Source organism: Amia ocellicauda, chromosome 9 (assembly GCF_036373705.1).
Source record: "Amia ocellicauda isolate fAmiCal2 chromosome 9, fAmiCal2.hap1, whole genome shotgun sequence".
Taxonomy (NCBI): Eukaryota; Metazoa; Chordata; class Actinopteri; order Amiiformes; family Amiidae; genus Amia; species Amia ocellicauda.
In genome coordinates this window covers 41,317,093-41,344,136 of record NC_089858.1, presented here as the reverse complement: position 1 = coordinate 41,344,136, position 27,044 = coordinate 41,317,093, and the positions used below count along the sequence as shown (strand labels likewise).

General features: G+C 38.2%; 2 protein-coding genes across 12 annotated transcripts in view; both read right to left on the bottom strand.

Annotated features, from left to right (window-relative positions):
* LOC136759471 (actin filament-associated protein 1-like 2) overlaps positions 1-5,000 on the bottom strand; it is a 40,669-nt gene extending 35,669 nt beyond the window's left edge. For both annotated transcript variants that reach the window (XM_066714504.1, XM_066714505.1), the window contains exon 1: positions 4,778-5,000. In XM_066714504.1, coding sequence (XP_066570601.1) covers positions 4,778-4,793 — 16 coding nt within the window. In that variant the 5' untranslated portion in view covers positions 4,794-5,000. The remainder of the gene's footprint in view (positions 1-4,777) is intronic.
* Positions 5,001-5,610: 610 nt separating this feature from the next.
* The window catches only part of dmtn (dematin actin binding protein), a 50,602-nt gene continuing 29,168 nt past the window's right edge, over positions 5,611-27,044 (bottom strand). For 8 of the 10 annotated variants that reach the window (XM_066714493.1, XM_066714500.1, XM_066714498.1 and 5 more), the window contains 12 exons: positions 23,944-24,010; positions 22,009-22,089; positions 21,628-21,783; positions 19,294-19,338; positions 16,442-16,574; positions 15,421-15,468; positions 14,819-14,968; positions 14,222-14,367; positions 13,533-13,638; positions 10,530-10,594; positions 10,337-10,385; positions 9,496-9,815 (listed from right to left, as the gene is read on the bottom strand). In XM_066714493.1, coding sequence (XP_066570590.1) covers positions 9,700-9,815; positions 10,337-10,385; positions 10,530-10,594; positions 13,533-13,638; positions 14,222-14,367; positions 14,819-14,968; positions 15,421-15,468; positions 16,442-16,574; positions 19,294-19,338; positions 21,628-21,783; positions 22,009-22,089; positions 23,944-23,955 — 1,107 coding nt within the window. In that variant the 5' untranslated portion in view covers positions 23,956-24,010 and the 3' untranslated portion in view covers positions 9,496-9,699. Of the gene's footprint in view, positions 8,360-8,967; positions 9,049-9,456; positions 9,816-10,336; positions 10,386-10,529; positions 10,595-13,532; positions 13,639-14,221; positions 14,368-14,818; positions 14,969-15,420; positions 15,469-16,441; positions 16,575-19,293; positions 19,339-21,627; positions 21,784-22,008; positions 22,090-23,943; positions 24,011-27,044 lie in introns of those variants that run through there. The other 2 variants (XM_066714502.1, XM_066714501.1) reach the window with 2 other exon arrangements.

Here is a 27,044-nt window from a genome sequence, read left to right as displayed (position 1 = left end):
GAAATGTTTAAGAGGCCCACTCAGTTTTCTTAAGTGTGGTGGAAGGCAGAAAGCCCCCCACTATGCCACCCCACCAATCTTTCAGTCTTGTTTCAAGTGGTTAAACATTTTCCTTCACGCTTGGTATCTTATAACAATCCACCAAGACTTGACATTAGATAGTGTGTTTCGAGCACATTTGTGTGTGTACGTGTGTTGTCCGGATTCAGTAGCACAGTATTTCCCTGTGCTGTTGTGAATTGTGTCACGTGCCACCTCAAACCCTTTAGTTTCTACTCAGATCAATTGGATCCTCAAAATAAAACAAAAGTCCATTCACTCTGAATAATCTTTAGTAAGAAAGATCATCACAAAATATTATCTATATTAGAGCAATTGGACATGTGAATACAATAGCACCAAATCTGACTACATTTTACAAGATTCTCTCCTCCAAAACAGAAAAAATCCTTCTCATCTCCCTTTTCTCTTTTCCATCTTTTTCTCCTGTTACTCACATATTACACTCTGAACAGCACTGGACCCAGTAAATAATGTATTCTCAAGCATCTGGTAGGCTTCCAATGCATTGCTTCAGTCACAAGTATGTACTCTTATGTTGCTGGTCTTAAAATCATATTGTGTCTGCTCTATCGGGGCCTAGCTGTTTTTGTGAACAGATGTCAATGTAGTTGAAATTAACCACTTAAAATGCACCTACAATTACTGTAGCAAAAGGCTCAATTAAACCAATTTTGGAAAAGAAATGCCCAGTATGAACAGTCACAGACAAAAGTATTGGTATCTGAACCAAATGTTATTTAGTAATTAATTAAGGTTTCATGAATATTGGTTTTATAGTTGTATTTATTATTACAGGTATTGTTTTTCTAAATGTACTGAATTAATCCCTGTGGTAAGAAGTCAATATTGCATTGGATCAAATGGAGTTAAGACAGGGAGGTCCCAATACTTATCTGTACAACACCACATGGAATGGGAGTAGGGGGATCATACATGTGATCAACAGCAGAACTAGGAAGAACTAGGAGACTTTAATATGTTATTCCTGCCGTATTCATACCTTCATAAGTGCACTTCATGAGCTGGAGACAAGGGGAAAGAAATACAGTGAACAGGAAGTGTACCAAATCAACGCTATGAATAAATAAAGTGAATAAAGCCTCAGCCATCAGCACTATTGCATCTTATTGGACTAATAGTCTCTCGTTTGTACCAGATGTATGCACTTCTCACACTTTTTGTTACCTTAATGTAACTACTTCTAAAATTAAGATAATTATGCCTGCCCTACCCCTCTACACACCTCAGAGATTAATCTCCTTGCTGTCGTTTGTAGTTGCTGTAGCTCTCATCTACTAGGGCAATTTGTGTGTTGTACTGTATTGTGTATTGCTTTTGAGAAATATTTTAAGTCACCCTGGGTAAGGGCGTCTGCCAACAAATAAATAAAGCAATCAGCCCTGTTAGTGCAAGCAAAATATTAAGAAGTAAGTAGCAATAGCTTGGATGAAGGCACAATTAGCTGAGGCACTCACTCAGCCACAGATACAGACACAAATCAAAGTCTCGGGCACTACGCAGAACCAAAGTGGATTTCACGCTTTGCTATCCAGCCAAAACTGTGCCGAATGCCTATGACAGGAAAAGTGCATGGCCATCAGACTAAGGGGTAACATCTTCATGTTTTTCCAGGGGACAATAGTGCCTAAAACAAAATTTCAGCCTCTGTTGAGCTATGTTGTCTGTTAACCAGTCAGGAATGTTGATCTTACCATTTAAGAGATTTATGGTGAGATCAACACAACATCCTGTCCTTGTCATGTGAGGGGGCAGATGGCTTTGAAGTTCTTGTGTTTACAGGGCACACACTCTTGAGGGAGAGAGAGAGAATGAAATGATTCTCTGCTATGATAAGATGATAAGATGGCACCTCTGTCGGTTACCAGCATCTCAGTGGCTTGACAGGTGCAGTACATCCATCCCTAGTGTATCAAGCTCTACTGCAGTATTACTACTCATTTGGGAGTCCCTATTCTGGAAACCCTTTCAGTATTTCCAAAGCCACACAACTGAACTCTACAGTACAGTCTTATTATGCACACCTGCACTTTACATTCCAATTACATGACATTCCAACTTTGCAGTCCAATACAAGACCATAAACAACGAGATCATAAACAAGGTGACGTGTAGTATACATTTGATTAGTTTCCCCTTTCTCTCAGCCACTGCCTCAGGCATCTTGTCCCCTCATTGAATTATGGCCTTTCTGAGGAAACTCCATTTGAGGAGTTGTACAGACGAGGCGTTTAAGGGGTCCAGCAGTCATACGCAGTAAGTTATACATATTGACTTTAAATTGTTTTTCCTAATTGAATACTTTGTCCCTCATGCAGGATCACTCAGATGCCTCACAACCTTGACTGCTTTCCAATACTTTATAGTTAACTTTATCAGCTAAAGAAAAGCGCCATTGGAAATGGTTCTTGCAAAGCAGGTGAACATCACCTATGCCTACCAATGGGGATGCTCAGGTTCAGATAAGGAGGAATACAAAAAATTAGAAGTTTTGCTCAAGGTGAGGTTGTAGTTAAATACAATCACCAACCAGAAATGTTCAAAAGAGATTCTGCAGTTGAAATATTGACTATTACTATAATTATTACTGATACATTGGATAATTGTATTGTGTCATTTGATCACATTTTACAAACTTATTACACAGAGCGGGAATCCAGACTAATCCCTCTCTATTGTGTGACTCCTCATCCTAACTCAGGACACATCCTAACTCAGGAGCAACAGGCAGAAAAGGGAAGCAAACCAATACTACCAGTTTGAACTGAACACAGAAAGAGTATTTAGATTTTAATTAAAAGTCTTCAAGGTAGCATGCATATTTTGCTCTGCTAGAATGAACACTGAGTCCTCAGCTATTGAGAAGCATCTGATTAATTAATGAGAAGTACACAATTATATCTAAACACTGCAGCTGTTTAAGTGCTAATGATCAAAAGGGTTATGTTTTTTGTAGGGGACATCTTAATGTGTGTTAGAAACCTATTTGGTTAAAAAGGGACTGAGCTGCACAGAGAAAGTAAAAAAAGAGGCAATGCTTGGGTGTAATACTATCCAAGTGAAACCAATGATGTCATTTTTGTTTCCAAACTGGGTTAACTTTCAGAGAAAAGATGAAAAAAAGGGGGGGGGGGGTTGGGTGAAAGGAGGATGAATAATGCCTTAGGAAAACTTCTGTGGCACTGCCTCCCTCCACATCTCTTTTTCTCATGTAGCAGCAGATCAACAGACTGAAGATATGAACCCAGAGAGACTTTCATTAGTCTTTAAATAAACAACCCTCTGCCTCTCCTTCTCTAGAGATCTGGTGGCGGTGTGGTGATGGGGGGTGGGGGTGGGGAGAGAAGGGTATTTCCGATTTCGCTGGAACTATTATGAACATTCCTTTACAATGATAAAAGCTGCAGTCCATAACATACATTTGCATACCCCACCACCACCACCACCACACACACACACAATATAGTATACATTCATATATACATACATCTGAAGTTGCCTGAGCTCACAACAATTTACATTTTCTGAGAGTATCTGGAAATGTGACAAATAAATCAAATCAAATAAATACCAAGTATCACCACCATCATTCAAAGGAGATAGTGGTTCTCATTCCTCACAATTCACTCAATGCAAAAATCTTCCAAAGGTCAGCACAATCGTGGGACTGACTACACTTATGTACAAAACAAGTCCATATTTGATGCCCTGACATTATAAAACTACATTGTGGGAGCAATGATTTTGCTACTGGGAAAGTTAATGAAGTGCCTCAAAGTCAGATGCAGGGTAATTCTTTAATGGGTTGTTGCTTCAAGATGGGGACATTGCTATTTTGGCAAAAGCACACCCTAAAGCTATACATTATAAAACACCTTTGAAGTCTGCATGATTACGTAAAGAAATACAAATTCAAGAATGGGCTAGAAGATATTTTCTTTGGATAGCACAATTGAAAAGCCATCTCTATTGTCATTACTTAACCAAACGTACCGATGTACTTATACACGAATAGACAAAGCACTATAATTATAATTTTCATTTACAGTGTTGGCAGTAAATACCCTGTCTTGCAGATGCATGCAAAACAAGCAAATCTCCGGTCTGAAATTATTGATTGATGAGAATAATACAAATCAAATTACATTTTAAGATCGACAACTTAAAACATGCTGAAATACACATGCACATCTAACGAATACTATTCGGAATAGTTGGGGTAGAAATGTGTTTGCACTATCTATATTATCATCCATTGTTAAGTAAAGTGTTAGCAGAACTTAAATGAACTTCTCAAGCATTTCTCAAGTGGGGTTTCTTTTTCCAACATTTGTTTTGTAACTGATATAGGATCAGTTGTGCCAGATACAATGTTTAAAACTACAGCACAAATTACAATTTGGTGAAAAACAGCTCCGTTTATTCTGTGGTAAACCGTTATATATATATATATATATATATATATATATATATATATATATATATAGGCTACTCGCTGCTTAACGCGTGTTGTTTTAAAATGCGAAAACCACAGCGAAGATAACATTTTAAAAATACATTTGAGCACACTATAAAGGCTTTTTTTTATGTCTCATGCTTTTACTTACAAAAAATTAGCGCACGCTTCGACTTGGAAACCAACTTTTCAATCCTGTCACCCGACACAGAAAGCCCCTCCAGTGTCTGCGAAGTTTACCTTTTTGTTTGTCCATCGCTGACTGTGTTCAAAGCTCTGCAGCGCAGCCGTCGGTATCTTCTCCAGATACCGTCACACACATCGCTGGACAGGAGCCGTGTTTCCGCGCTGCTCTTCGGCTCAGCGGCTGGATGAAGTGTATTGGGACAGACAGACGGTGATTTGTATTGCACCCACCACCTTGAAAGATCAGGACTGGACACAAACGCAACCAAGACAGTGAGTCGAGTAGTACTGTACTGTCCTCTGAAAGGTCCTGCACAGCGCCATCTAGGGAAGATAAACACTATAGCACCGCTAATTCTCTTCTATTTATTCATGTATTGGTTTCACCTCCTCAATTGCCCAACTTTAATAATAATAATAATAATAATAATAATAATAATAATAATAATAATAATAACCCAACTAAAATGTACGTGTCTTATTAAATGTCTTGAAAAACACTTTGACATTTTTTTCTATATTGAAAATTACTGTATAGGTAGTTGTGGCCTGTGTCAGTCTGATTTCCTGATATCCACAACAAATCTCTGCTGATCGCTATAATCTGTCAATGCTAATGCAATGCCAGAGTCGATGAACGACAGACTGGGACGTATGCACTCTTGCATAGCATAGGACCCCTGTACCAGTTAGGCCCAGGTAGAGTGCACACTATTACAACTTGTGGTTTGTTTGTTGACTCATTCATGTATTGCACTTATATACACATAGACCCATGATAAATACACACACATGCACAAACAAAATGCATATCTGTTTATCTTAACCATGTAAAATGAGGAACCCTTCACTTTTAGCTACATTTTTACAGACACCACCCACTGTAATTTGGTTTATGATTTTATTTCATTTTTTTCTTTCAACACACTTTGACATTCAAATAATAATATCATCATAAGAATAATCATCATATTAAAAAAAAAAAAGCTGCAGCAAGAGCTGTGACTGATGCGAGTGGGTTAGCGTTAGACATGGCAATCTAGTCACCCAATGAGTGAGTGCATAATGTACGAAGTGTTTTAATTGGCTGATTAAAACAAAAAACTGTAATAACATGTTTGTTTTTTGTGCGAAAGAAAGCTAGAAAGAAGACATAGAAATCCATTAAAAGTCACCATCAAAATGATGTTACAGGCATCATGTTTTAGTAGGGGGGAAATAATGCAATTATGTTTTTCTGTATGTGATTATTTTACTTTAATGTGAAATTAGCTCTAGGTAAGGGCTGGAAAAAAATCAAGAAAAACAAATCGGACTTTGGCTAAGTGAAACAAGTGCTGAAATTTACAACTGGCACAGAGAAAATCAAAAACAAGATTTCAAAAGAGAAGCAGATATGTGTGTTTATCACCATTAAATTCATTACAATGTACTGCATATATACAGACAACTCCTGGAGGACTGCAAAGGAGGCAGTGGGGATTATGAAGGCAGTTCATGTTTATATAGTGTCTTTCATCAGCTACAGATCTTAAAGTTCTGTACAACAATGCTCACCCCAACCATGCAGCCTGCAGCGCAAGGTAAATGAATTATGGCAGTTATCACTAGGGCAGCAGATACCTCTCAAGAGCTTGACTGCATGGAAAAGGCTGGAAGGGGTGGCAGGGGCAGACAGAGGCGATGTATTAACAAGACTAGACCCAGACAGTTTTTCTTCACATGATCATGTTTCTGCCTGGTTTGTTCCCCATCTGCATCAAAGCTCAGCACTGTACATCGGTTAACATAGCCAAAGAGGATGTCAGAAACACAGGCATTCATCACTTTAACTGTCTACTGAGTGTATCAATAAGAGATCACACCACATTCCCCTGTATTGCCAAATCCATTCAAGCTCTCCTCTCCAGTTCTCTCCTTGGTGATATTCTCTTTCATCAGAGAAAGGAAAGCCCTTTTCTCTCAACTCCCCTGCCCACGCCCCCCACAAAAAGTAAAAATGTAGGGAGCCACCATTTATTTGTTTATTTACTCATTTACTCATCTGTTTGCCTGTCAAGTTCATTCTTATTGTTGTTCACTCTGCAAAGCCTGCTGGAAAAAATAACTATACAACCTTCAGCAGAGGCAAAAGGAGCAAGAGAGAGAGATAGTGAGAGAAAGAAAGAGGGGAAATGTAAAAGTAAATCCAAAACAGATTGCAAACAAATGTCAAATCAACACTGAATTGCAGCATGTATTTGAGCATAGTGCTGATTTCTGTAAGGCCCTAAATTAAAAGCTTGTAAAGGTGTGTAAGGAGAATGAATGGTTTCAATATAATTCTAGAGTTCACAGAACATAATGAGATTTCACATCTAGTTCTCAGTGACTAGTAAGGAGAGAGAAGAAAAAGAAAAAAAAAGCAAGACAGGCAGTCATTGGGTGATTTTGTATGTAATATGAAGATATGAATAAAGGTTTTGTTTGTGTTTGATCTTGTAAAGACGTGGTTTACTCCCAGAAACTCCCAGAAAGATGTTTCTAAACCAATTAGTAGCAAGAATAGAGGGAGAGGATGGATGAGAATAAAGCTGTTTTACTTGACTACACACGGAGCAAATCCATTATCGAAAGACTACACTGCAAAAAAGTTACTGCCCATCACTGCTGGAAGAAAAGAGCAGGGAAAGTGGAATGTTTCAAATGCAGATAAAGATCCAGACAAGAGGTTCAGATTACAAGCTTGAGATCTGACAGTGTGTTTGCCTCAATAATTATTCAGTCAGTCCAATATTTATTGGGATGGTATCAAAACCTCGTTTTATAAAGCCACTTAAAAATAAATATATACCGTTAAAGGAAACTGTTCTTGGATATGACTTATTCTTCTAATCCCAAGATCTTTAAATTTGTTTTAAACAATTATTTTGTCTGTAATAAATATATTACAAAAATGATAAATAAATGCTCTGTGTAAATCATATTTTCTTATACTGGTTTATGCCAGAGAGAAAACATATTGTATACATTACCAGTCCTCAGATGTTTGAGGAAGTAAAGTTTATTCTATCTTGTGTGTAGGTAATCCTGACATATATTTCTAATTCTTGATTTCTTAATTTTAACCCAATGCCTGATTCACCGAGTGTTTGTTTACCAAGACAGTTTCCTGAAAGAGAGAGTAATTGGAGCCAATGCATTGTGATGCCCCTTTGACTAGCCTTATATAGCCTTATAGCCTTTTGCACTGAAATAAAGTACACTGTGTTAAACACAGACCTTTATTCTTACACTCATAATATGCAGCTGCATTTATAGGAGAAAAAAAACAATATGCAGTGGCTTTGACTCTTGATAGACACTGTCTATAGTTGTTTTCTATTTTTTGTATATATATAATATTAATTGTCAGGACTTTTTGTTAATGTTAGGTTATTTTTAGATATGATTTGGTGTATGTATGCCAACCAAAGATTCGTTTTGCATTTTCAAATCGTATTCCTGTTGCTTCTCTGAGTTGCTGGAGCTTGTGTGTGCAGCTTAAAATAGTGACACTTTCTTCTTTAAGTCATTCCTTTTCCACAGAGAAAGCCTGTCGAAATCTTCAATTTGCATTCCGAACAAATGCTGGAAATCTTCAGGAGAAAGGTGTCTCTGGAAGAAGGAACAAATATCAAAATCAGGACCCCTCAGGTTAATGAAAGGTGTGTGTTGAAGGGAATAATGTCTTGCGGAAAGCCTGTCAATTTTCAATGGGGGCTTGAGCTTTTATTTCACGTCTTGGCAATCAGACTATGGTAAAGCCTAACTTATGTAGTAATAATTGGTTCTTCAAGCCATATTAGTGTATTGGCATTCCCATCAGCCTACTTTGCAGACTTTGGGTCACATGTATACATATAATGTTTCGATATATTTGTAATGTATTTACAATAAAATATAAATATATAGAAATATGTAAGTTTTCCACATTGGTTTAATATTTGTCAAAGATAAAATAGGTTACTTTTACATATTTATATATATATATATATATATATATATATATATATATGTTCATAAGTGTAGGCGAAGGTCCCCAATGTTGAGAGATCGTAAAATTGTCCCCCTCAATATTGTATACCCGGCTCCATTGGCGTAGGGATGCATCTCCCCAATATTGACAGCATCCCCCCAATATTGAAATGAAACCTTCGCCCCTGTATATGATTACTGATAAGCTCTCAGGTTAAAAAGACTTAGTTCATTATCTCTCCTCATACCTCCAGTCTTGTTCTGTCCACTCCTGGTGGAAGCTTATTGCGCCCTCTATGGGTTACAATCAGCATTTCATATGGATAAATCTGAAAAGGTACATACAAAGAAACGGACAGAAATAGACACACACAAGATTTAGCGAATGCTCTCAAATTCCTATTATAGTATATTCAATAAATATTATAATATATTGATTTGTTTCTGTGTTAGCTCTTCTGGAAGACTCACACTTTTGGTTCCAGTGTAAAATGTGCTCAACTCCTACTAAACCAAAATATTGTTTTAAAAGCTATAGTAAAATACAAATACCATTAGCTGTTTTTTCACACCTTGCCATATTAAACTCTTACAACTGCTTAAAAAGAAATGGGAGTATGTTTTTGCTGTGGAGAAATAACAGCACTGGAAATTCCACTGTCAGTGAGTGGACACTAAGCAAAATGCAAAAGCTCCAGATTTTCATTGAGTGTAGCTTTAATGTATTACTCTCCCACCTTTTGTTCCAGCATACTTGGCAGAGAGTTTCCTCTGTCCATCCTCCCTCTCGGTGAATCTCCATTCTGGAAATAATATTACATTTCACAGCATCCACATCGATACAAAACCTATTTATGTTTATCAGTGACTTTAAGCTAGAAAAACAAAAATGTTTTAAAACCTAAAATAAACTGTAGTGCATGAATATGAAAAATACATTTTCTACAACTCCAATATGAGTAGTAAAAGTATGAGTATATTCAAATATCTGTAGCAGAAATATATAACTGAACATGCTTACTGTGAGAAATGTCCAGGTTGTTATTTGCAATAATTATCCTCAACAAAAATATATATAACATTCTTACCTCTAGTCCTATAAAACAGGAAAAAGCAAAAACAAAACATAATTACAGATTTATTATTTTCAATTAGTAAGAAAAGCTACATGATGCATACTGTTTTCCATATCAGTGTTATTGTGTTTTTCTGTAGTTAACCGTAGTGAGTCAAAATAATGTATTTAGGAATCTAATCTAATACATTTTAATGCAGTACTGAAACAATACAATATGATGAGTAAAAATCATGGTCAAAGCAAAGTTCACGTGTGGTATAAATCGGAGCAAAACCAAGGGGAAAATGCTAGATTTCCATGCAAATAATGGTGGGAAAAGTTTGTCAGGTTTGGAAACATAAACATTTTCATGTGACATTTTTACAAGACATTTTACATGACCTCAAACAGAACATTAATATTCTGGTGATTAGAAAATATTATTTTAGTAAAAAAGTTTTATTGCAAGGACTTATTTCTCCTATCCGCTACAGAAGACAAAAGTGAAGGATATCAGAAATTTGCCTGACACAAAGCATTGCCAGCGGAAATGCCCATACCTTGGCTGCCCTTGTCACTATCAGGCGATGAGAATTCGGCAGACTGCAGCTGAAAACACAAAATGAATTTAAAAAAAGAGAAAAAAAGGTTACGACTAAAAGGGCATCTTAAAATTATGATATCATTTTAAGAAATTGACCCCAGCAGCCAACTATTCAAACATCAAACTGTTTCACTCCAGTCTCAACATACCCTAGTGAGGCTGGTTCTGCTGCATACTGGGAGAGAGGTGGATTTGGAGGCACTGGATGAAGGCCCTAGGAGGAGAAAAACATTATAATAATAATAATAATAATAATAATAATAATAATAATAATAATAATAATAATAATAACTGGGAATCAGTAAGAACTGTAACAGCAACCCATTTCAGAGGGACTCCAATAGGGTGAGCCAACCAAGGCCATTCCCTGTTCATCTTTTCCCCAGTTAATACTGAAAATGTGTTTCAGCAGCATTGTGAATGTGGTAATTATGAATCATTGGCAGTGTTTACATTCTGGTCAATACGTAATGATAGAGGTACTTAAGCTGATTATGGCTGGCACCAGATTCAAATAATGCAGCTTTATGTTTGGCAAAATGCTAATAATTTGAGGCTCTGTCTTCATCACCTGAAACATGAACTTAATGTATGAAACCACCTATGTAATTGGGGAGAAAAACAAACCATACACAGATTTATTCCATTTCAATGCATCACACATTCTTCAATAATCCCTTAAGCTCTGTTAATAGGGACCCCTGTTTACAGCGGTTATTTACTGTCAGTAGGAGGGCCTGCTTTGGTCAGGCTGCTACTACCAAATCTGAAGTGCAAGGAAAGCTATCCTCTTCTGAATAGCAGGGAGCTAAGCACTGCCCAGTTGCTTAGCAATCATGACCAACTGTAACTATGTCACATGGCTATGTCAGAGAAAGGGCAAGGATGACATTTCTGAAGTAAAAAAAACAACTAAATCTTTCAACAATTTCCAAATAAAATGAAAAAATAAACATAGAATACAAGTAGCAATACTAAAGATGTTCAAATCTGAAAAGGACTTATCTTCCATTGACCTAAATGAAGTGGCGTTTGTACAAGTATACCTGCAACTTTAATATTACACAAACTGACATCTGCATGAAAAATGCAGTTGGCGATGCTGCATTAAGGCAGGACACATTTATAGAAAGCAACATCTCCTCTTGTTATATAATGTTTCTCCTGTGCAACTCCTGTGTAGTTCCTATTTAGTTCCAGATCCTTCTCGTGCGTTTACCATTCCTTCTGCATTTTGCCTCCTCCTATCGGCGGTCTCTCTCTCTCTGTTCCTCCTCCTCACTCCACCTCCACTGTTCATGCTTCTCATACCTTTTGTGCTCTCTCCTTCTCCTTTCTGGTCATGCTTCACTGGATCCAGCTACCTCTTATCCTCTCAAGTATCTCCTCACATCTCATCTCATTAGACCACATTCCAAGATACTATCTACTCCTCTGCATCGCCTCATGTACAGCTGCTATTCCACTTCACTGTCAATGTATTCTGCATTCTATTATCATTTTTTGTGCATCATTGATTGCACTTCACTACTCTATTTAAACAAATGCACTCTTATTATTTCAAACCATAACATGTACATCTAAAAGTTCAATTATTTGTCTCTTGTGTGTTTCTAACATTCTGACAGTAATTAGAACTGTTGTCAAGTGCTTTTAGCCTGAGGTTTACATCAGAGACCAAGCAGTATTCCTACTGAGACTGTTGCTATAGTGCACTAAAGGCTTGATTAAAGACAGGGGATAGTCAATATTAGACAGGATAACAGGTGTATGACTCTGCAGGATCAAAACAATATTACATTTTTTAAGCAGTTCTACAACCTCAAGAAACTTATTAATAGACTGCCTGCTTGCACTTGCACTTGTAACCTGTTAGTATAGTAATGTGCGTCAGTTCAAAATACAGATCCAGCTTTTCTTTGTGTCTTGTCTCTTTTTTCCCCCCAAATATCACACTGCACTACCTGCAGCTTGGACAACTGTAATCTTATCTAAGGCGTTTCGATTTCCAAGGACAGATTCACTTGCCTTCTGTCTCTTCAAACCACCTGGCTACACTATCAAAAGCAAAACATAACCTCCCCTGTTATCACCAATGGCTATACAGAGAACTAAGCAAGTGACACTGACTAAACACTAGGGGGCCTCAGCAGTTTGGTCCAGTAATACCTTGCCACAGTATTTCTCATCCCTGGGGACACACTTTCCTTCCTGATGTTTGCTCAGTTTGCCTAATCAGAGTTTTTTTTTCTTTTCTTGTTTTTTTAAACAGTCTCCATAATATTGCAAATGTATTCAAATTCAGCAAATAACAGCTGTTGACCAACTGGTTAACATCAAGACTAAGCTGGAGTGCATTTTATTATTAACTGACTGTCCTCTAGTGTTTTATGTTTATTTAATTGTCTATGCACTCTACTGTGGCAGCTCTGAAGAAAATTCTATATTGTCTCATTTATAACACAATGTAGATCTTAAATAATTAGGGAAATAGAACATCTACCCATATAATTATACATTATACATAATTCCATATAGAAAAAAGGGACTTGTGAAAAGCTAATGGTACTCTTACTAACATCCAAGAAATATGAATCATTTTAGTTTTGAATTATATCCAGATTGAAAACATGTTTGTAGTTCTGCGTTTGGTATGCTAAATACTGTAAGACTCCCCATAATTGGGCAGTAATCAATAAAGGAGGAAAGTATTGTTTTTAAAGACTGTTTTATATGTTGGTCGTACAACGTGGTAAATGTTTCATTTTATGCAACAAAAATTTTAAAAATTAAAGAAAAAAAACTTCTGCCACACATAAATGCTGTCTCACCTTTTGTTTAAGGGCAGTATTGTTTTGCTGGTGGGACTTCATTACTAGACTCCAACAGTTCTTGAAGAATGTTGTACATATGTAATATTATAATTGTATAATTACCCTGGACAAAGGCATCAGTGAAATAAATAATGAACCAACAATCTCATTTTGTTCTCTCTCTGTTGCCTCATCTAGTAAAATCTCTGTCTTTGAAACTGCATTCTCACATTCAGAATGTCACTACAGTCTTCTGCACCATTGTTCACAGACACCTCTCACTGTTGCCTCTTCCTCCCACTGCTCTCCCGCACACTATGACTCAGGGCTCCCACTCACCCAAATGTAAAGGTGTTCTGTCAGGCAGGGAGCGAGTTTTTCTGCGGATTGGTATCGACTTCTCAATTTCTTCCTTCAGGATCAGTTTGCCCAGGTTTGACTGGATCTGAAAAGAGTTTTTTTTTAAGACGAATTAAACAAGTGTGGCATGTGTGGTCAGAGCCCCCCCCCACAGCTCAGATTCAAACCGCCCCCCTTGGCACACCCCTAAGCACCTGAAGACTGATCCCTTCATGTGGGGGGTTTGGATGCTCAGACAAGGATGACATAATTGGAACTAACTAATTGTAGCCCCATCACACAAGTATCTTAAGGCAACCCTGGACTGGTTTCTACTTTTGAATATCTGGTAACCCTATAAGACTATCTGTTAGATATCGTCAAAACATTTATTTTCAAAGTTTATTGCACTTTAATGTTTAAGGTATTTCAGCCTCCAGATAAACCCCAGAATGCTGAGTGTCCCAGAATGCATTTTGACCTTTCGTGTCTCACATTCAATTCCTAGGGCAGCTGTACCTAACGAAAATTTATGGAAACGCTGGCAGCAAAGTTTAGTTGTACGGTTACAGCCCGGCCACACAGACGTGCACCTAAAAGTGGCCAGTGGAAACGGGGTATATGTCAGTGTCAAGAACAGACTTGTAGTGCCCTGCCCCTACCCCTCCCCCAACATGGGTGCTCGGTACCTTGTTGAGCTCCTGTCTTTGCATCTGGCGCAGCCTCTTCATGTCCTCTGACAGCTCTCCATCATCATACTCTTCCTCCTCCTCTTCCTCCTCCTCCCCCTCCTCACCCTTCTTCTGAGATGCCGCACGTTTCCTCCACTCAGTCTCTGAGACAGGGGGGAAAATAGTGACCTTCAAAAAGCGGCCAGTCCAACAGCAGTCACTTGTAACTTGAAACTGAGACACAGACTTCACTTAAGTTTTCTGAATTCTCTAAACATAATTGAAAGGGCCCCCGACACAATTTTGGTACATATGTACATTTAACACTTCTCTGCAGAATGCAAATTGTATCTTGAATCAATGAATATGTTAAGGCATTTACTACATATATACATGTAAAATACTTTAAAACAATGTTATATGTATTAAAGGGATAAAATAAAAAAACAGTGAACACCTGTAGGAACTGAGTTTGAGACCCCTGAGCTAAAGGGAAGAAGTTAATATTATATTTTTTTGAATGGAATGTGACTATAGTTTCATGCAGGTCTGATATGTTTTATGGTATGGCTGTGTCCCTGATATAAGATGGGCAGTGGGGAGCACGCCACCTACCGACAACAGCCAAAGATGGGGGGCAAGGCCAATAGTCTGTCTCAATCTTGGAAGGCTGGTTGGGATCGGGGGGCTGGGCGGCAGGAAACTTGGAGGATTCAATTATGAGATCTTCTTTGTGTTTACTGTGAGGGACATACACCGATGGGTCTGAAAACAGAGGCAAAAGGAAGAAAAGAAACAAGTTCAGTTTTTTAGTCCATTGAGGCCCTGTTATTTACTTCTCTCCTCCATGCCCCATGGTTATATATCAACTCCTATGTGCAAAGTGACTGCATTAAAATTGGTATAATTTGTTTTAAATCTGATAAAGAGCCCTGTGAGATTTTATCATGAAGGGAGCTATATCAAATAACATTTGATTGATTGATTGATTGAAATTTTGAGGTGTTCCAGTGACACTGACCCAAGAGGAAGGTAAATGAAACTACATGGAAGTAAAATAGTTTTGATTTCCCTGTTTTCTAAAACTTTCATGTACATATTCCCATCTTTGAGGAAAAAGTATAGGGATTAGGTTTTCTGGAAACAGTCAGATTGAAAATATTCACTGATTATCCTATTTATTAGTGGTTACAATTGTGAATGAAAATATAACATACCTCCTTGTTTGTAGATTGGAGGTTTCTTGTATATATTGGTACCGTTGTCTGGGCCAAGAAAACAAAAAACAATCACAATAAAATGAAAACATCTCATTTTAAATCATTGTTTTAAAAAATAACATGCAATCTTATTAGAATGGACATCAGCGAGACAAAATTATATATCCCTTAAGTATTGAATGTAACCCAAATCTCAAAACCAAAGTATTTAAAGAAATCTATTTAAAAGGCTAAGAATGGTTTAATGATTTGTTTGAAAATGATTATGCTAAGAATGTTACTATATGACGAATGATGATAATAATCAGGCAATCGTATTACTTCTAATTAAAAAAACTGCTTATATAGCTCCTAAGCTTCAAATTCTGCACATGCCCTGTAATTTAATGATTAATACTTTTCCCCATCTTTAACATTTAAAATCTTGTACAAGTCTTGTACAAATTCCACTGTACAGCAAGACTTTTTTTGTGGTAAATGTCAATGAATGATTGAACTACAGGGGCTGCTTGTACTGAAGTTGAAGGCTAGTTAAAATGCCATGACCCGGGGATACTCTCGTGTTCACCAATAAAACAAATCTGCAAAATTCAAGTGACCACACTCTCAGCCAAACTGACCACACTCTAAAATGTTTGCCAACCAGTCCATTAATGACATAGGAAATACTAAACCTTCTAGGAATATGGCCAATTCTTTAAACAGACATATGACTGACTAAAAAGTATTTCAAATGATATATTGAAGTGCATAATCACAAAAACAAAGAAATAACAGTGGGTGGCAAATTCACTAAGATTTAACAATACTGGGGGGAGGTTGATTAGCTTAAGTGATCAAAAGTTCAGGCAGAAACGAAAGCCAGAAGACACTCTGGGACTTGGAAAGCCTGAATTGGGAGAAACACTGCCATAGGGAATTTGCAGTGTTCGAATTATTTATTTATTTTACTCAGGAGTGGGGTGTAACCTGTGCCCGGTCCCTAGGTGGCGTCCGTGGTGCAAGAGCTGCTGTATACCTGGCCTGTGGAAGTGCTGCATGGGACCTTTCCCCGAGGTGCTGACCCGGCGAGAGTGCACGGTGGAGCTCACAGAACTGTTCCCTGGGGACTTCTGATCCAGCCACTCCCGAGGGTCCTTACACATGAAGTTCTGAGCAAGAAACACACAAGGAACCCCCTTATTGCAGTTGACTTATTGCGGATGATGCTGACTTCATAGAGTAGCAGTTGTAGCTCAGTTTCCATTACATCAAAACTGTAAACCATTTTGCAATCAGTCACACACTTTCGCAACAAAACTTACACAAATACCTTATTATTATACACATATTTTTGCATTTATATCTTCTTCAGCCTTTGTCAATGTCATGTAAATGTAAAGGCTTCCTGAGATATTTCCATTATATTTTGTTATTAAATATACACTACCGGTCAAAAGTTTTAGAACACCTACATTTTTCCTGTTTTTATAGAAATATACACAATTAAATGTCTCTATGTACTCTGAAATTAAAGCATAAAACAAATAAACAAAAAATAAATCATCAAATCGTTTTGACATGACAGCGGAGGGCATTGCAGAAAAAATAATAGAGATTGTTAACCATTTTGAACTAGACCCTGAATTATGCGTTGGTCTCAGCTTTGACGGGGCATTGGTCATGTCTGGGCGTAAGGGGGAAGTTCAAGCCATCCTAAGACGCAAATTCATTATGATGAGTTTATAGACATTTTTAAAACAAAACCTCGCCACCTCCTACTTTAGTAACAATTAGTAGGACTAATACATTTGGGTTTGGAACGGATATGTTCTCTTAATTGGTAGGCTACTACTAAAATATCCACATATTCACAATCTGTTGAAAATGGTCAACACTTCCCATTTAAGTGAGGTTTTCAAAATTTTAAAGTTAATTTTCTACATGGCATTATGATTCATGTTATAAGTAACTGCCATTACCTAATGCCCACATATTGCGAAAACCATTAAGATAATTGAGTGAATTAAAAAAATGTTTAACCTATGGCATAATAAATAATTGGTTTGAAGTAAACATTAAAAGTGTTGTAATTCAGTTTTCATTTTATTGTTTATCAATGGCATAGTGTTTTAAAACCATGTGTATTCAATGCTGCCTATTGCCTTCACTTATGTATTTTGAGCCCTTAATTTGTTGCGAGCAAAAAAGCAGGTCAAATATCAGTAAATTCTGGTAGAGATAAATATTAGATTGATTTTGCAGACCTAGATGCATTTAAAAAAATATATAGGTTTCCGTTATTGTGTGTCAGTGGTCCAGGGACCTTAGGTTTTGTTTAGTCTTTTGTTGCCCATCAGTGATTTTGTCCTGCCCGGTCAATATTCAAATCCTGGAGCCGCCACTGGTAGTAACACAGTATATAACTCTGAAATGTACATTATGTTTCAGTTTTTGGTAACCTAAACTTTATTTTTAACCTTTGTATTATTTCAGGTTATTCACTGGACTTGAACTGCTTAAATTAAAAACTGGAAAAATGGGGTTGTTCTAAAACTTTAGTTTACAACAGTAGTGTATGAATATACACAAATGTATCTAGATTGTGTTTTTGTCTGTGTGGGGGTATCTTTCGGAGGGGGGTGGGATCCAATGTGGTGTACTTGTCTGGGGAATCTGTGTACTGACAACACTACGCACACATAAATATATATACATACGCAGCTGTAAACAATACTGTTTGATGTTTTGTTTCATATAATGCAGGTTCCCAACTTGTGGTGCGCGCAAAATATGTAAGCGATCAGTCCTTTGGACGACTATACTGACAGCCCAACCCGCTCTCTCTAGTTTTTCCAGTCTGCACTTCCCCCCCGCTCTCACGGTATTTTGCCGCCTTCCACCCAGCCCAAACCAATTGTGCTGGCTGCACAAACCCCCCACATTGTCATGCTATTTTGCCCTGCCCCCCCTGCTCTCACACTATTTTGCCGTGGCCAACACCACCCCCCCTCCATTTTCACGCTATTTTGCCGTACCCCCCTCCCGCTCTCACGCTATTTTGCCGTGAGCTACTTTCCAGTGGGGGTACTCAGACAAATTCTGGGCGACAAAGGGGTACTTGGGTCGAAAAGTTTTGGAACCCCAGATTTAATGCATATGGTTAATTAAACAAAACATCTTTATCAATGATACAATTCGTTGAACACTGATTTAGCCTACTGTGTTGACTCTTCTTTGCCACATCCTTGATTTTTACAGTGCATCATCATTCAACACTCTGCTTGCTTCAATTCAATAAATGTAATGATAACTATGACTACAGTGATCCAAATAAATACTTTCAACTACAACAGTATTCATATTCAACAGCACAGCAAGTCTTCCCTTCAGCCAGAATGCATCTGCACCTGCCCTGTACATTCAAAATGAAAGTGCAATTAAATTAATTGAAATCAAATTGTCCCAACAGAACAGGTTTGCAAACCTTCAATGGACACAGACAGAACAGACACACTCTGCGAAACCAAAGCTGCCCTGGCTTAGAAAAGCTTTAAATGGCTTTGAAGGTTGATTTATACCAAATCAATGCAGTTTCATCTTAACACCTTACTGTAGCTTACAAAGCAGGAGTCAATTGAAAAACAAACGATTTAAACTTGTCCAATCAATCTTTTGGGTTAACTTATAAGGCAATTTCGACTCAAAAGATAAGCAAGTGCAGAAGCAATATTCTGATCCCTTACTGAACTCTTTTCAAGGTTGATGTATGTGTGTCTGATGTGATTTTGAAAGACAGGAAGCAAAAAATATGGAAACATAGACCATAGTCAGAAACACAGGTTAGAACAACACAGCAAAGCCAGTCTCTGGTCAGTTTTGAGGTCTTACCTCTGGAGAGGGGGGTGGGGATATTGAGTGAGGTGACATGGATCTCTGCAAGACAAGGAGAAACGCAAAATTGTCATATTTGGTCTCAGGCCTTCACACTGTGCAGAACAGCTCTAAACTGAAGGTTTTGATGAAAGCTTCTCACAACTTGTAACACACAGTCTGGCTTAAGGTTTCAAATTCTTTACAGCAATTTCCAGAAAGTGAATGACTGAATTTGCTTTTACAGGTACCTGGATTGTGAACTGAATTTGACAAGAAATCGTATACAGTGGATTAGTTATCAATCACCATTCTGACATCATAATAATTAACTTTTTCTACAGAGAATACAAGGCTTTGTATCAGGAAGGCAATATAACAATTACTTTAATTAGAACATTGGCTAGATCCTGATTATACAGCCGACCCCCAAGAAACCATGCTGTTGTCATTTCTATGTATGCACCCAGTAGACCCAGGGAAGAAAATAAATGAGCTGAACATCATTGTCATGTCTAGATTGACTGATGGGCAAAAGATCAGGTTCTCAATTTCCATCATCAATCACAAGGGTCCTTCCAATGATAATGAGAAGCAGACAATAAAATCTGCAAAATGACCAACATGGTCTGCTAAAGTCATGAGAGGGCCTGCCTTCTCATCATATCAATCAGCAGTTCGTTAACGAGGGTTCAGATCGCAAGTTGGGTCAAACCTGCTCGGGATTTCGCAAGAGATGTACATCATCTGCTTTACACAGACAACGATTGGCCCTTTTCTTAGGCCATAAACTGAGCATGACAGGGTTCGAGTTATGGGGTGGCCAGGGGGGGCTGAGCCCCCCTAGATAAGACAACATCCCCCCCAGAAGCAGCAAAAGGCAAAGTTAGGGGGGGGTCTGCACATACTGACCACTTCAATATTATCCCCTTATGTAAATGCATTGATGTATCTATCTTAGCAGTACATTTCAGAAGAAAAGTTAATTGCAAATACAAGCACCCCAATGCAGTCTTATAATAATGGTTTAAACCAATTTAGCGTCTAAATGTGCAGTGCCAGACAAGCATGTCATAAAAAACATTATCACTCACTCAGGCTTGACAGGCCCATGTGGCTGAAAAAAAATAAGTATTTGCTACATGAAGTCTTTCTTTTTCTGTCATGTCAAAATGAAAGCAAGTCACATTAGACCTCACAAAGTTCGGTTTTACAAAAAAACCTAAACAGAGCCATGAGAGACCACTAATGTTAGAATCTCCATCGCCAATACAGCTATCATCACTAGCATGTCCACCAAAGATTACATTAATGTAACAGGGCCGAGGGCCCACAGACACCAGAACTTTCTGACTTCTGGAGCGACAGCAGTGGGCAGAGTGGAAGGAGCGCCACATGATTGTCAACCCTGCATGTTGTATTAGTACATAGATGTGCATTGTCATCATTTAGTCTTCAATTAGGCAAGCTTTTCTGAAGTAAGTATGTTGGTTTGTTTTGGAGATATGCTCTCATTTCAGATGTTATTGCGCAATGTAAAGATATGCATTTAGTCTGTCCTGTGTGTAATGTTGTGTTGATGTAAAATATGAGTGCTTTGATGTGCAAGTATTTTGAAGATGACATTAAGTCAGATGAGAGAGTCTGAGGTGTACGTGTGTTATGTCGGATTGCATTCAGTGTTGAGAATTAATTGAGCATTGTTATAATGCTGGCTGATCTCACAAAAAAATAGTTAATTTTTCCTCCTTTTACCTCACCATCACAAAGACAGGAAGAAAAGAATGACAACTGTGGTACTTAAATGTTTGTAGCAACTTGTGAGGATGCATTTCCAGTTTCAGAATGATCTTGAACAGGGGGTCAGACTTCAGTCCTGGAGGAGGAGCAGTGTCTGCTGGTTTCTGTTCCAACAGGAGCTCTCAATTAATGTTATTATTTTCTCAGGTAGGCTTATCTAAGACTTTCACATTTTAGTTTTACAACTGATAACTTATTAAATGTGGATTACTCAAAATATTGTACCAACAGGGCAAATTCAGGGTGTGAACTGGAAGGTTGTGGGTTCAAATCCCAGGTGGGCAGTGCTGTTGTACCCTTGAGCAAGGTACTTCACTCAGATTGCTCCAGTAAAATGCCCAGCTGTATAAATGGGTACAAATGTTAGTCGCCCTGGATAAGAGCGTCAGCTAAATGACAAGTAATGTGGAGGGAAGTGTTAAATTAATCCAGTTAATCTATAATTAGCCCAACTAAGGAGCCAAGAGCCCCAGAATGAAAACCAGAAGACACAACAGCTCCACAGGACTGGAGTTTGACACCCCTGGTCATGAAGAACACAGTGAGGCCAACCTCTCTACTCCTAGGCAATTCAGTCCTGTCCATAGCAGAGTAGTTGAAATGGGGTTCATAGATCATTAAATCTGGCCGCTCGATGTCAAGTATGGCCTTGTCTTTGGGGATTGCAGCCAGATCCTTGTAGCCTATCACCTGATTATCCATTTTGGCCTGGAAAGAGAAAAACAAAACAAAAAAACAATTTGTGATCAATAACAGTTCAATCAGTAAAAGGGAATTAACTATTCTTGCCTCTATCAGGTTTGGAAGCAATCTCTGCTGTGTTGCTTAAGCATGGGTAAGGCATGCCTGCAATCTGTATACTGAGTAAAGAAGTAAATAACTCAGAAGGACTGCAGGAGGTTGGCAGTGCAAAACGGGAGAGGCTGTTCTTACCACGATGGTGGCAGCTGGGGAGCCAGGCATGCTGGGACCTCGAGAGGAACACACGCTCCCGGGGGAGGTACGAGACTGCTGCTGCAGAGACATACAGGCCGGGGTCAAAGAGGCGCAAAGAAAATCCTATCCATAGCTTCACATCACACATACGAGACACATGGAAATGCACATGCACACATGCACACACACACACACACACACACACACACACACACACACACAGTCCCAGACTTACATAGACAGACATGGGCGTGCACTACAGGGATTTAAAGGCCTTCCTCCTACAACAGGAATCATCTACACAAACTCATGTATGAATAACGCAGTGCTTACAAAGAAGAAGAGTCAATAAGACAGTTATAATTACAAACAATCACACAAATAAAAGTATTTGTGTAAGCAGTTTCCAATAAAGGACAATTACCAATTAAACATTTTAATTAACTTGGAAAAAATAATGTCTTGGCAATATATTAAGTGTATTTAGTAATAAGGTACTTGATTAGGATTTTTGAATTTGGTCATATTAATGTAAAATGGTTTTCTCTATCTTGTAACACGTGTTCATTTATATTCATGACCCACAGAAGGAGTTCGCCCTGGAAGCAGACCATGGCAACGTAATCCAGGGCTTAATTACACACAGGAACATGTAGCAGGCCATCTGAACAGAAGTATGGCCTTCATTACTGCTGAGGGGCACCCGTAAATCTAGCTCCTGCCCTTGGCTCCCGATGTGATTTAAATAGATGCCAGCCCCTTGTGTGCGTGTGAGTTCAGCTGCAGTCACGTAGTTAACACCGTGTCCTCAAGAAGGTCCTGATCTCACTTTGCAAGGAAGATTCTGCATTAGCATCTATACCAGTGGATCTCAACCCTGTTCCTGGGTAGCCCCCTGGTCCTCATCTCTTGTGTTCTATTCCATAGCTTCTGTAGTCCATCTCTGATCTACTCTGCTTGAAAGGTATCCGATCCATTGCCATCTTAACTTCTACACATATGTTCACATAACAGCATTTTACTATCTTAGCCCAGCTCTGATAAGGTTAGGACTGTGGCCTTGATTTCAAATAAGGATGCTTCCACACTGGCCAACTTTCTGAAATCTACTATGAAGTCCAAAATCGAGACCTCCCCACTGATTTGGGCTGTAGACTATATTGCATTTATTTTACCAGACCTGTGCTTCTGTGGTTAGTTGCATCAAAAACCTGACTTGCATTTAGTCTTTCATTTAAGTGTTCCTTTGTGGTTAAGGGAGTTTGCACAAAGTTCCTTAGCACACTGAAGTTAATACACTACTGTTTCCCAAAGCAGTGTGCCATGGCACACTGATGTGTCTTCTTCAGCTGGTTACCTGACACCTACCTAATTAGCCTAACACCTCACTTATGCTTAGAATTGCTATGCTGAACTGTGATGCTGCATTGCAGGGCAGAAAGGACAGACTTTTCACTACAACTCATTGTGTCACAGCAGTAGGATACCTGCCCCATTTCAAGTTCAAACAACAATTTCAAGTAGACCCATACAAATCTGCACCAGGTTCATTTGGTTGAATCCTTTACCTTAACTTAGGCCTAAATGTACTGGAGACCCAAACACTAGCCCAGGACAAAATACAGCCCTACAATTCAATTTAATTGATATTTGTGCTTAATTACAAAAAGTAAAAAAAAAAAAAAAAAAAAAAGAATCTGCTAATAAATAATAATAACAATCATAATATAATAATATATAAATAATCTAATTGTAACTAACCCCCCCCCCCCTTCTTCTATAACTGCAGAGGTTTGCAAGAAACACAGACTTCTATAAACCTGCATCGGAGAAGGAGGTACGACACATGGTCATGTCATGTATGACACAACACACTTGGAAGACAATAGCTTATTAAATTACCTGAGGGTATAACATAGAAGGAGTATTTACCTTTTGCATCATGTCAACAGGAAAACAAAAAAAAGGCAATTTCCTTTGAAGTGTCAGCCAAATTATTCTGTAAAATAGAGAGAGGGTGTTAAAACGTTAATTGAAAATCAATTGAAGGGTCTAAAATTGGGCAGTGTTAAAACATGGAGGGATATTTACAAAGAAGAATAAGCAACAATCCCTCATGGATCTGGTGCATATGACTCTTTCAAGATAGAGAAAGAGACACATATATTGACGTTGTCTGTTTCTGCAGAACTGTATGACAATGTACTGGAAATTAAGCTATAAAGTGTTACCCTTGGTGAAGATAAGGTCAGTCACAGTAAGTCACATTAATGAGATCAAAAGCAGGGAGGAGGGGATATATTCTGCCTGCGGATTTCCATGTGGAATTTCTTTGCCATGGTGTCTTATTAGAAAATAACACATCATAGCTGGGATTTGTCACACCATATCTGCAGAACAGATTACTCTGTTTACCTCTTTTCTCATGCAAATGTTGACATAGTCAACTAAGTAGGGCTGGAGCCAAGTGCAAAGGAAACAGGAGAGCAGAACAATCCTGTGCCAAACTATAGATTTCTTGAAATACAATTAGCATTTATGTGCCTGACACCATAGACTACCATTATATATCATGTGAGTCAGTCTTCTCACAAAGAAGTGTTTTTTATTCAGATTCTAGTGAAACTGACGACCTGTACAGATAAAAAATAAAAATACAAAATCTTTGTTGATGGTCGCGGTCTACAGATGGATTTATGCATGTATCCATTCTACAGATACATGAATATCAGGTCGATTTGAGCTAAATGGAGACAGAATTTTCTTCGCAGTAATTGGCACCTCTCCAAACTATGGATCTGACAATGAGCCTAGAAGCTGTCCATTAGGGGATATCCCATTAAATCACAGGAGGGGTATGTATGTGTGTGCGGGGGGGTAGGTTCCCTCTATTTCAGCCACTGAGATTGATCATGTCTTCAATCTCATAGGAACAATAAACATGTAAGCTACATAGGCTACCTCTCTCTCGGTCTGCCTATTACTCTGATCATCTAGCCCAATTTTTTTTTTCCTTATTACAGATTATTACATTTATTTGCAACTAAAAAAGAAAACGATGGAATGAAATTAAAACCCTTCTTTATGTTCTCAGCTATGAACCACATGAAACACAAAGCCAATCTCCTCATTAACCATTTGGATTCCCCTGGGAATGTTTTTTAATTGAAAGGATTCTGTATATTTTGCATTTCAAAATTTGTATTTGTAACAGACACAACTGAGTGGCTTGTGTTAATTCAAATTGACTACACTAGGGTAACATTGTAGGCCACTTCAATTGATCCACACCATTTACTTTTCACTCTGTGGCTAATATAACACAATTAGGACTAGACCAAATTAAACCTTCAAATCACAAATTTAAATCACAGTTTAATGTATTGTTAGAAACCACTTTATACTATTCATAAATCAAAATGCAATAGTGTACTTCATCATAATTTATGACTGGCATGTGGGTCAAAGTTTTGATTTGGTCTAGGCCGAAGTTGGCTTAGTGCGACCACACCCTGGCAATTGTGCGACAAAGACAACATTGAGTCCTTCCTAATATTGTGTATGAGGGCATCTTCTTGTTTTCATGCTGCAACTCCATAACATCGACCAGGGCTGGCCCTGGAGAGAGAGAGTGTATTCTGGTTTGTGATGTATACAAAACATTAACTACTTAACCGATTCAACTAGTCAAAATGACCAAGAAGTTCAGTGATTGATGTTTTAGTGACAGAAAAACACCTGCTATATTTTGGCTCTCCAGGAACAGGGATGCCACCACTGACATAGAAAAATGGAGCAAATGATGGTGGAGGATTGATGTAGCCATGTCTCAAAGGGCTAATTGTGAAATTGGCTGATTAATTTGGAGGCACCCCCTCTGGGAAATCCAAGTTACATTTAGCTAATGACAGCCAAGCAATTTCTGGACTATAGGGTCCAATCTGCATGCTGAGCACTGGCCTTTAAAAGCTACAGTCCTAACCTTCCTTTTGGGACAGAATAAAAAAGGTTTCTGAGGTGTCTTTTTACGAGGCATAGGCAGAACATAATGTGTAAAATCAAAATACAGCTACAAAGGTTATAACCTTGAACGCCAACAATAGAAGGGTTCTATGAGAGCATGTAGTTATTTATAAGGTCTGTTTCAGCGATAAAATTGATGCATGTTTTTAATAAGTTATGAAACAAATTTATGCTCCTGTATTTCTGGGCTCTGTTAAAGGCAAAGAAAATTCCTGCAATGGGTGATACAATATTGGGAAGACACTGCCAAACAGCAACTGAGTCACTAGGACAATCAAAGGAAATAACCTGTCAATTCAAAGACGTGTGTCCTCAGTAGACGTATGCAAGTGAGTAGGAATTAATATGCCCTAAGGTTTTCTCACTGCTGCCAGAAAAGCTGGACTGTAATCTGACAGTTCTCCCTGGGCTGGATATAACTGCTTGAATACAATTCTCTAATTAAGCCAAAGGCAATCTTACTAAAAGCCTGTAAGGCTTGTGCCATCAGTTTAGAGTTTAAGTGGGATAACATATTTTTTTTGGGGGGTGTAGTCTGCAAATGAGAAGAATTCCAATGCCAATATCAATAACAGTTCTGCAGAAGAACATTTGACACTCCCAAGTTGAATGCCAGCTTGCCACACATAGGGACACAAACTTAAAGATGAGACAACTGTAGATTTCTACAGAATCAATGCAGCCTACAGAAATGTGGAGGTAATGAGAAAACAACTGCAAAAATCAACAGTCTTGGCCTACAATTTCTTTAGCAGAACACAAGTTGAATATATCTACTATCAGACTGGAAAAGGGTTTCCAAAAACAATGGTAAATAGAAATAGGAGTATTAGTTCTCATTGCAGCAGCAAGCAGTAGTAAGTAATTGTTAAGTTTTTCGACCTCTCCATCAATACTTTAACAAGACAACACATGATTTATAAATGATCACAGCTTCACTTCACCCTACTTCAGTTCACCACCAGAGTTCCTTCTCACCTGAATACTAAACCCTGTCTCTCACATTCCCC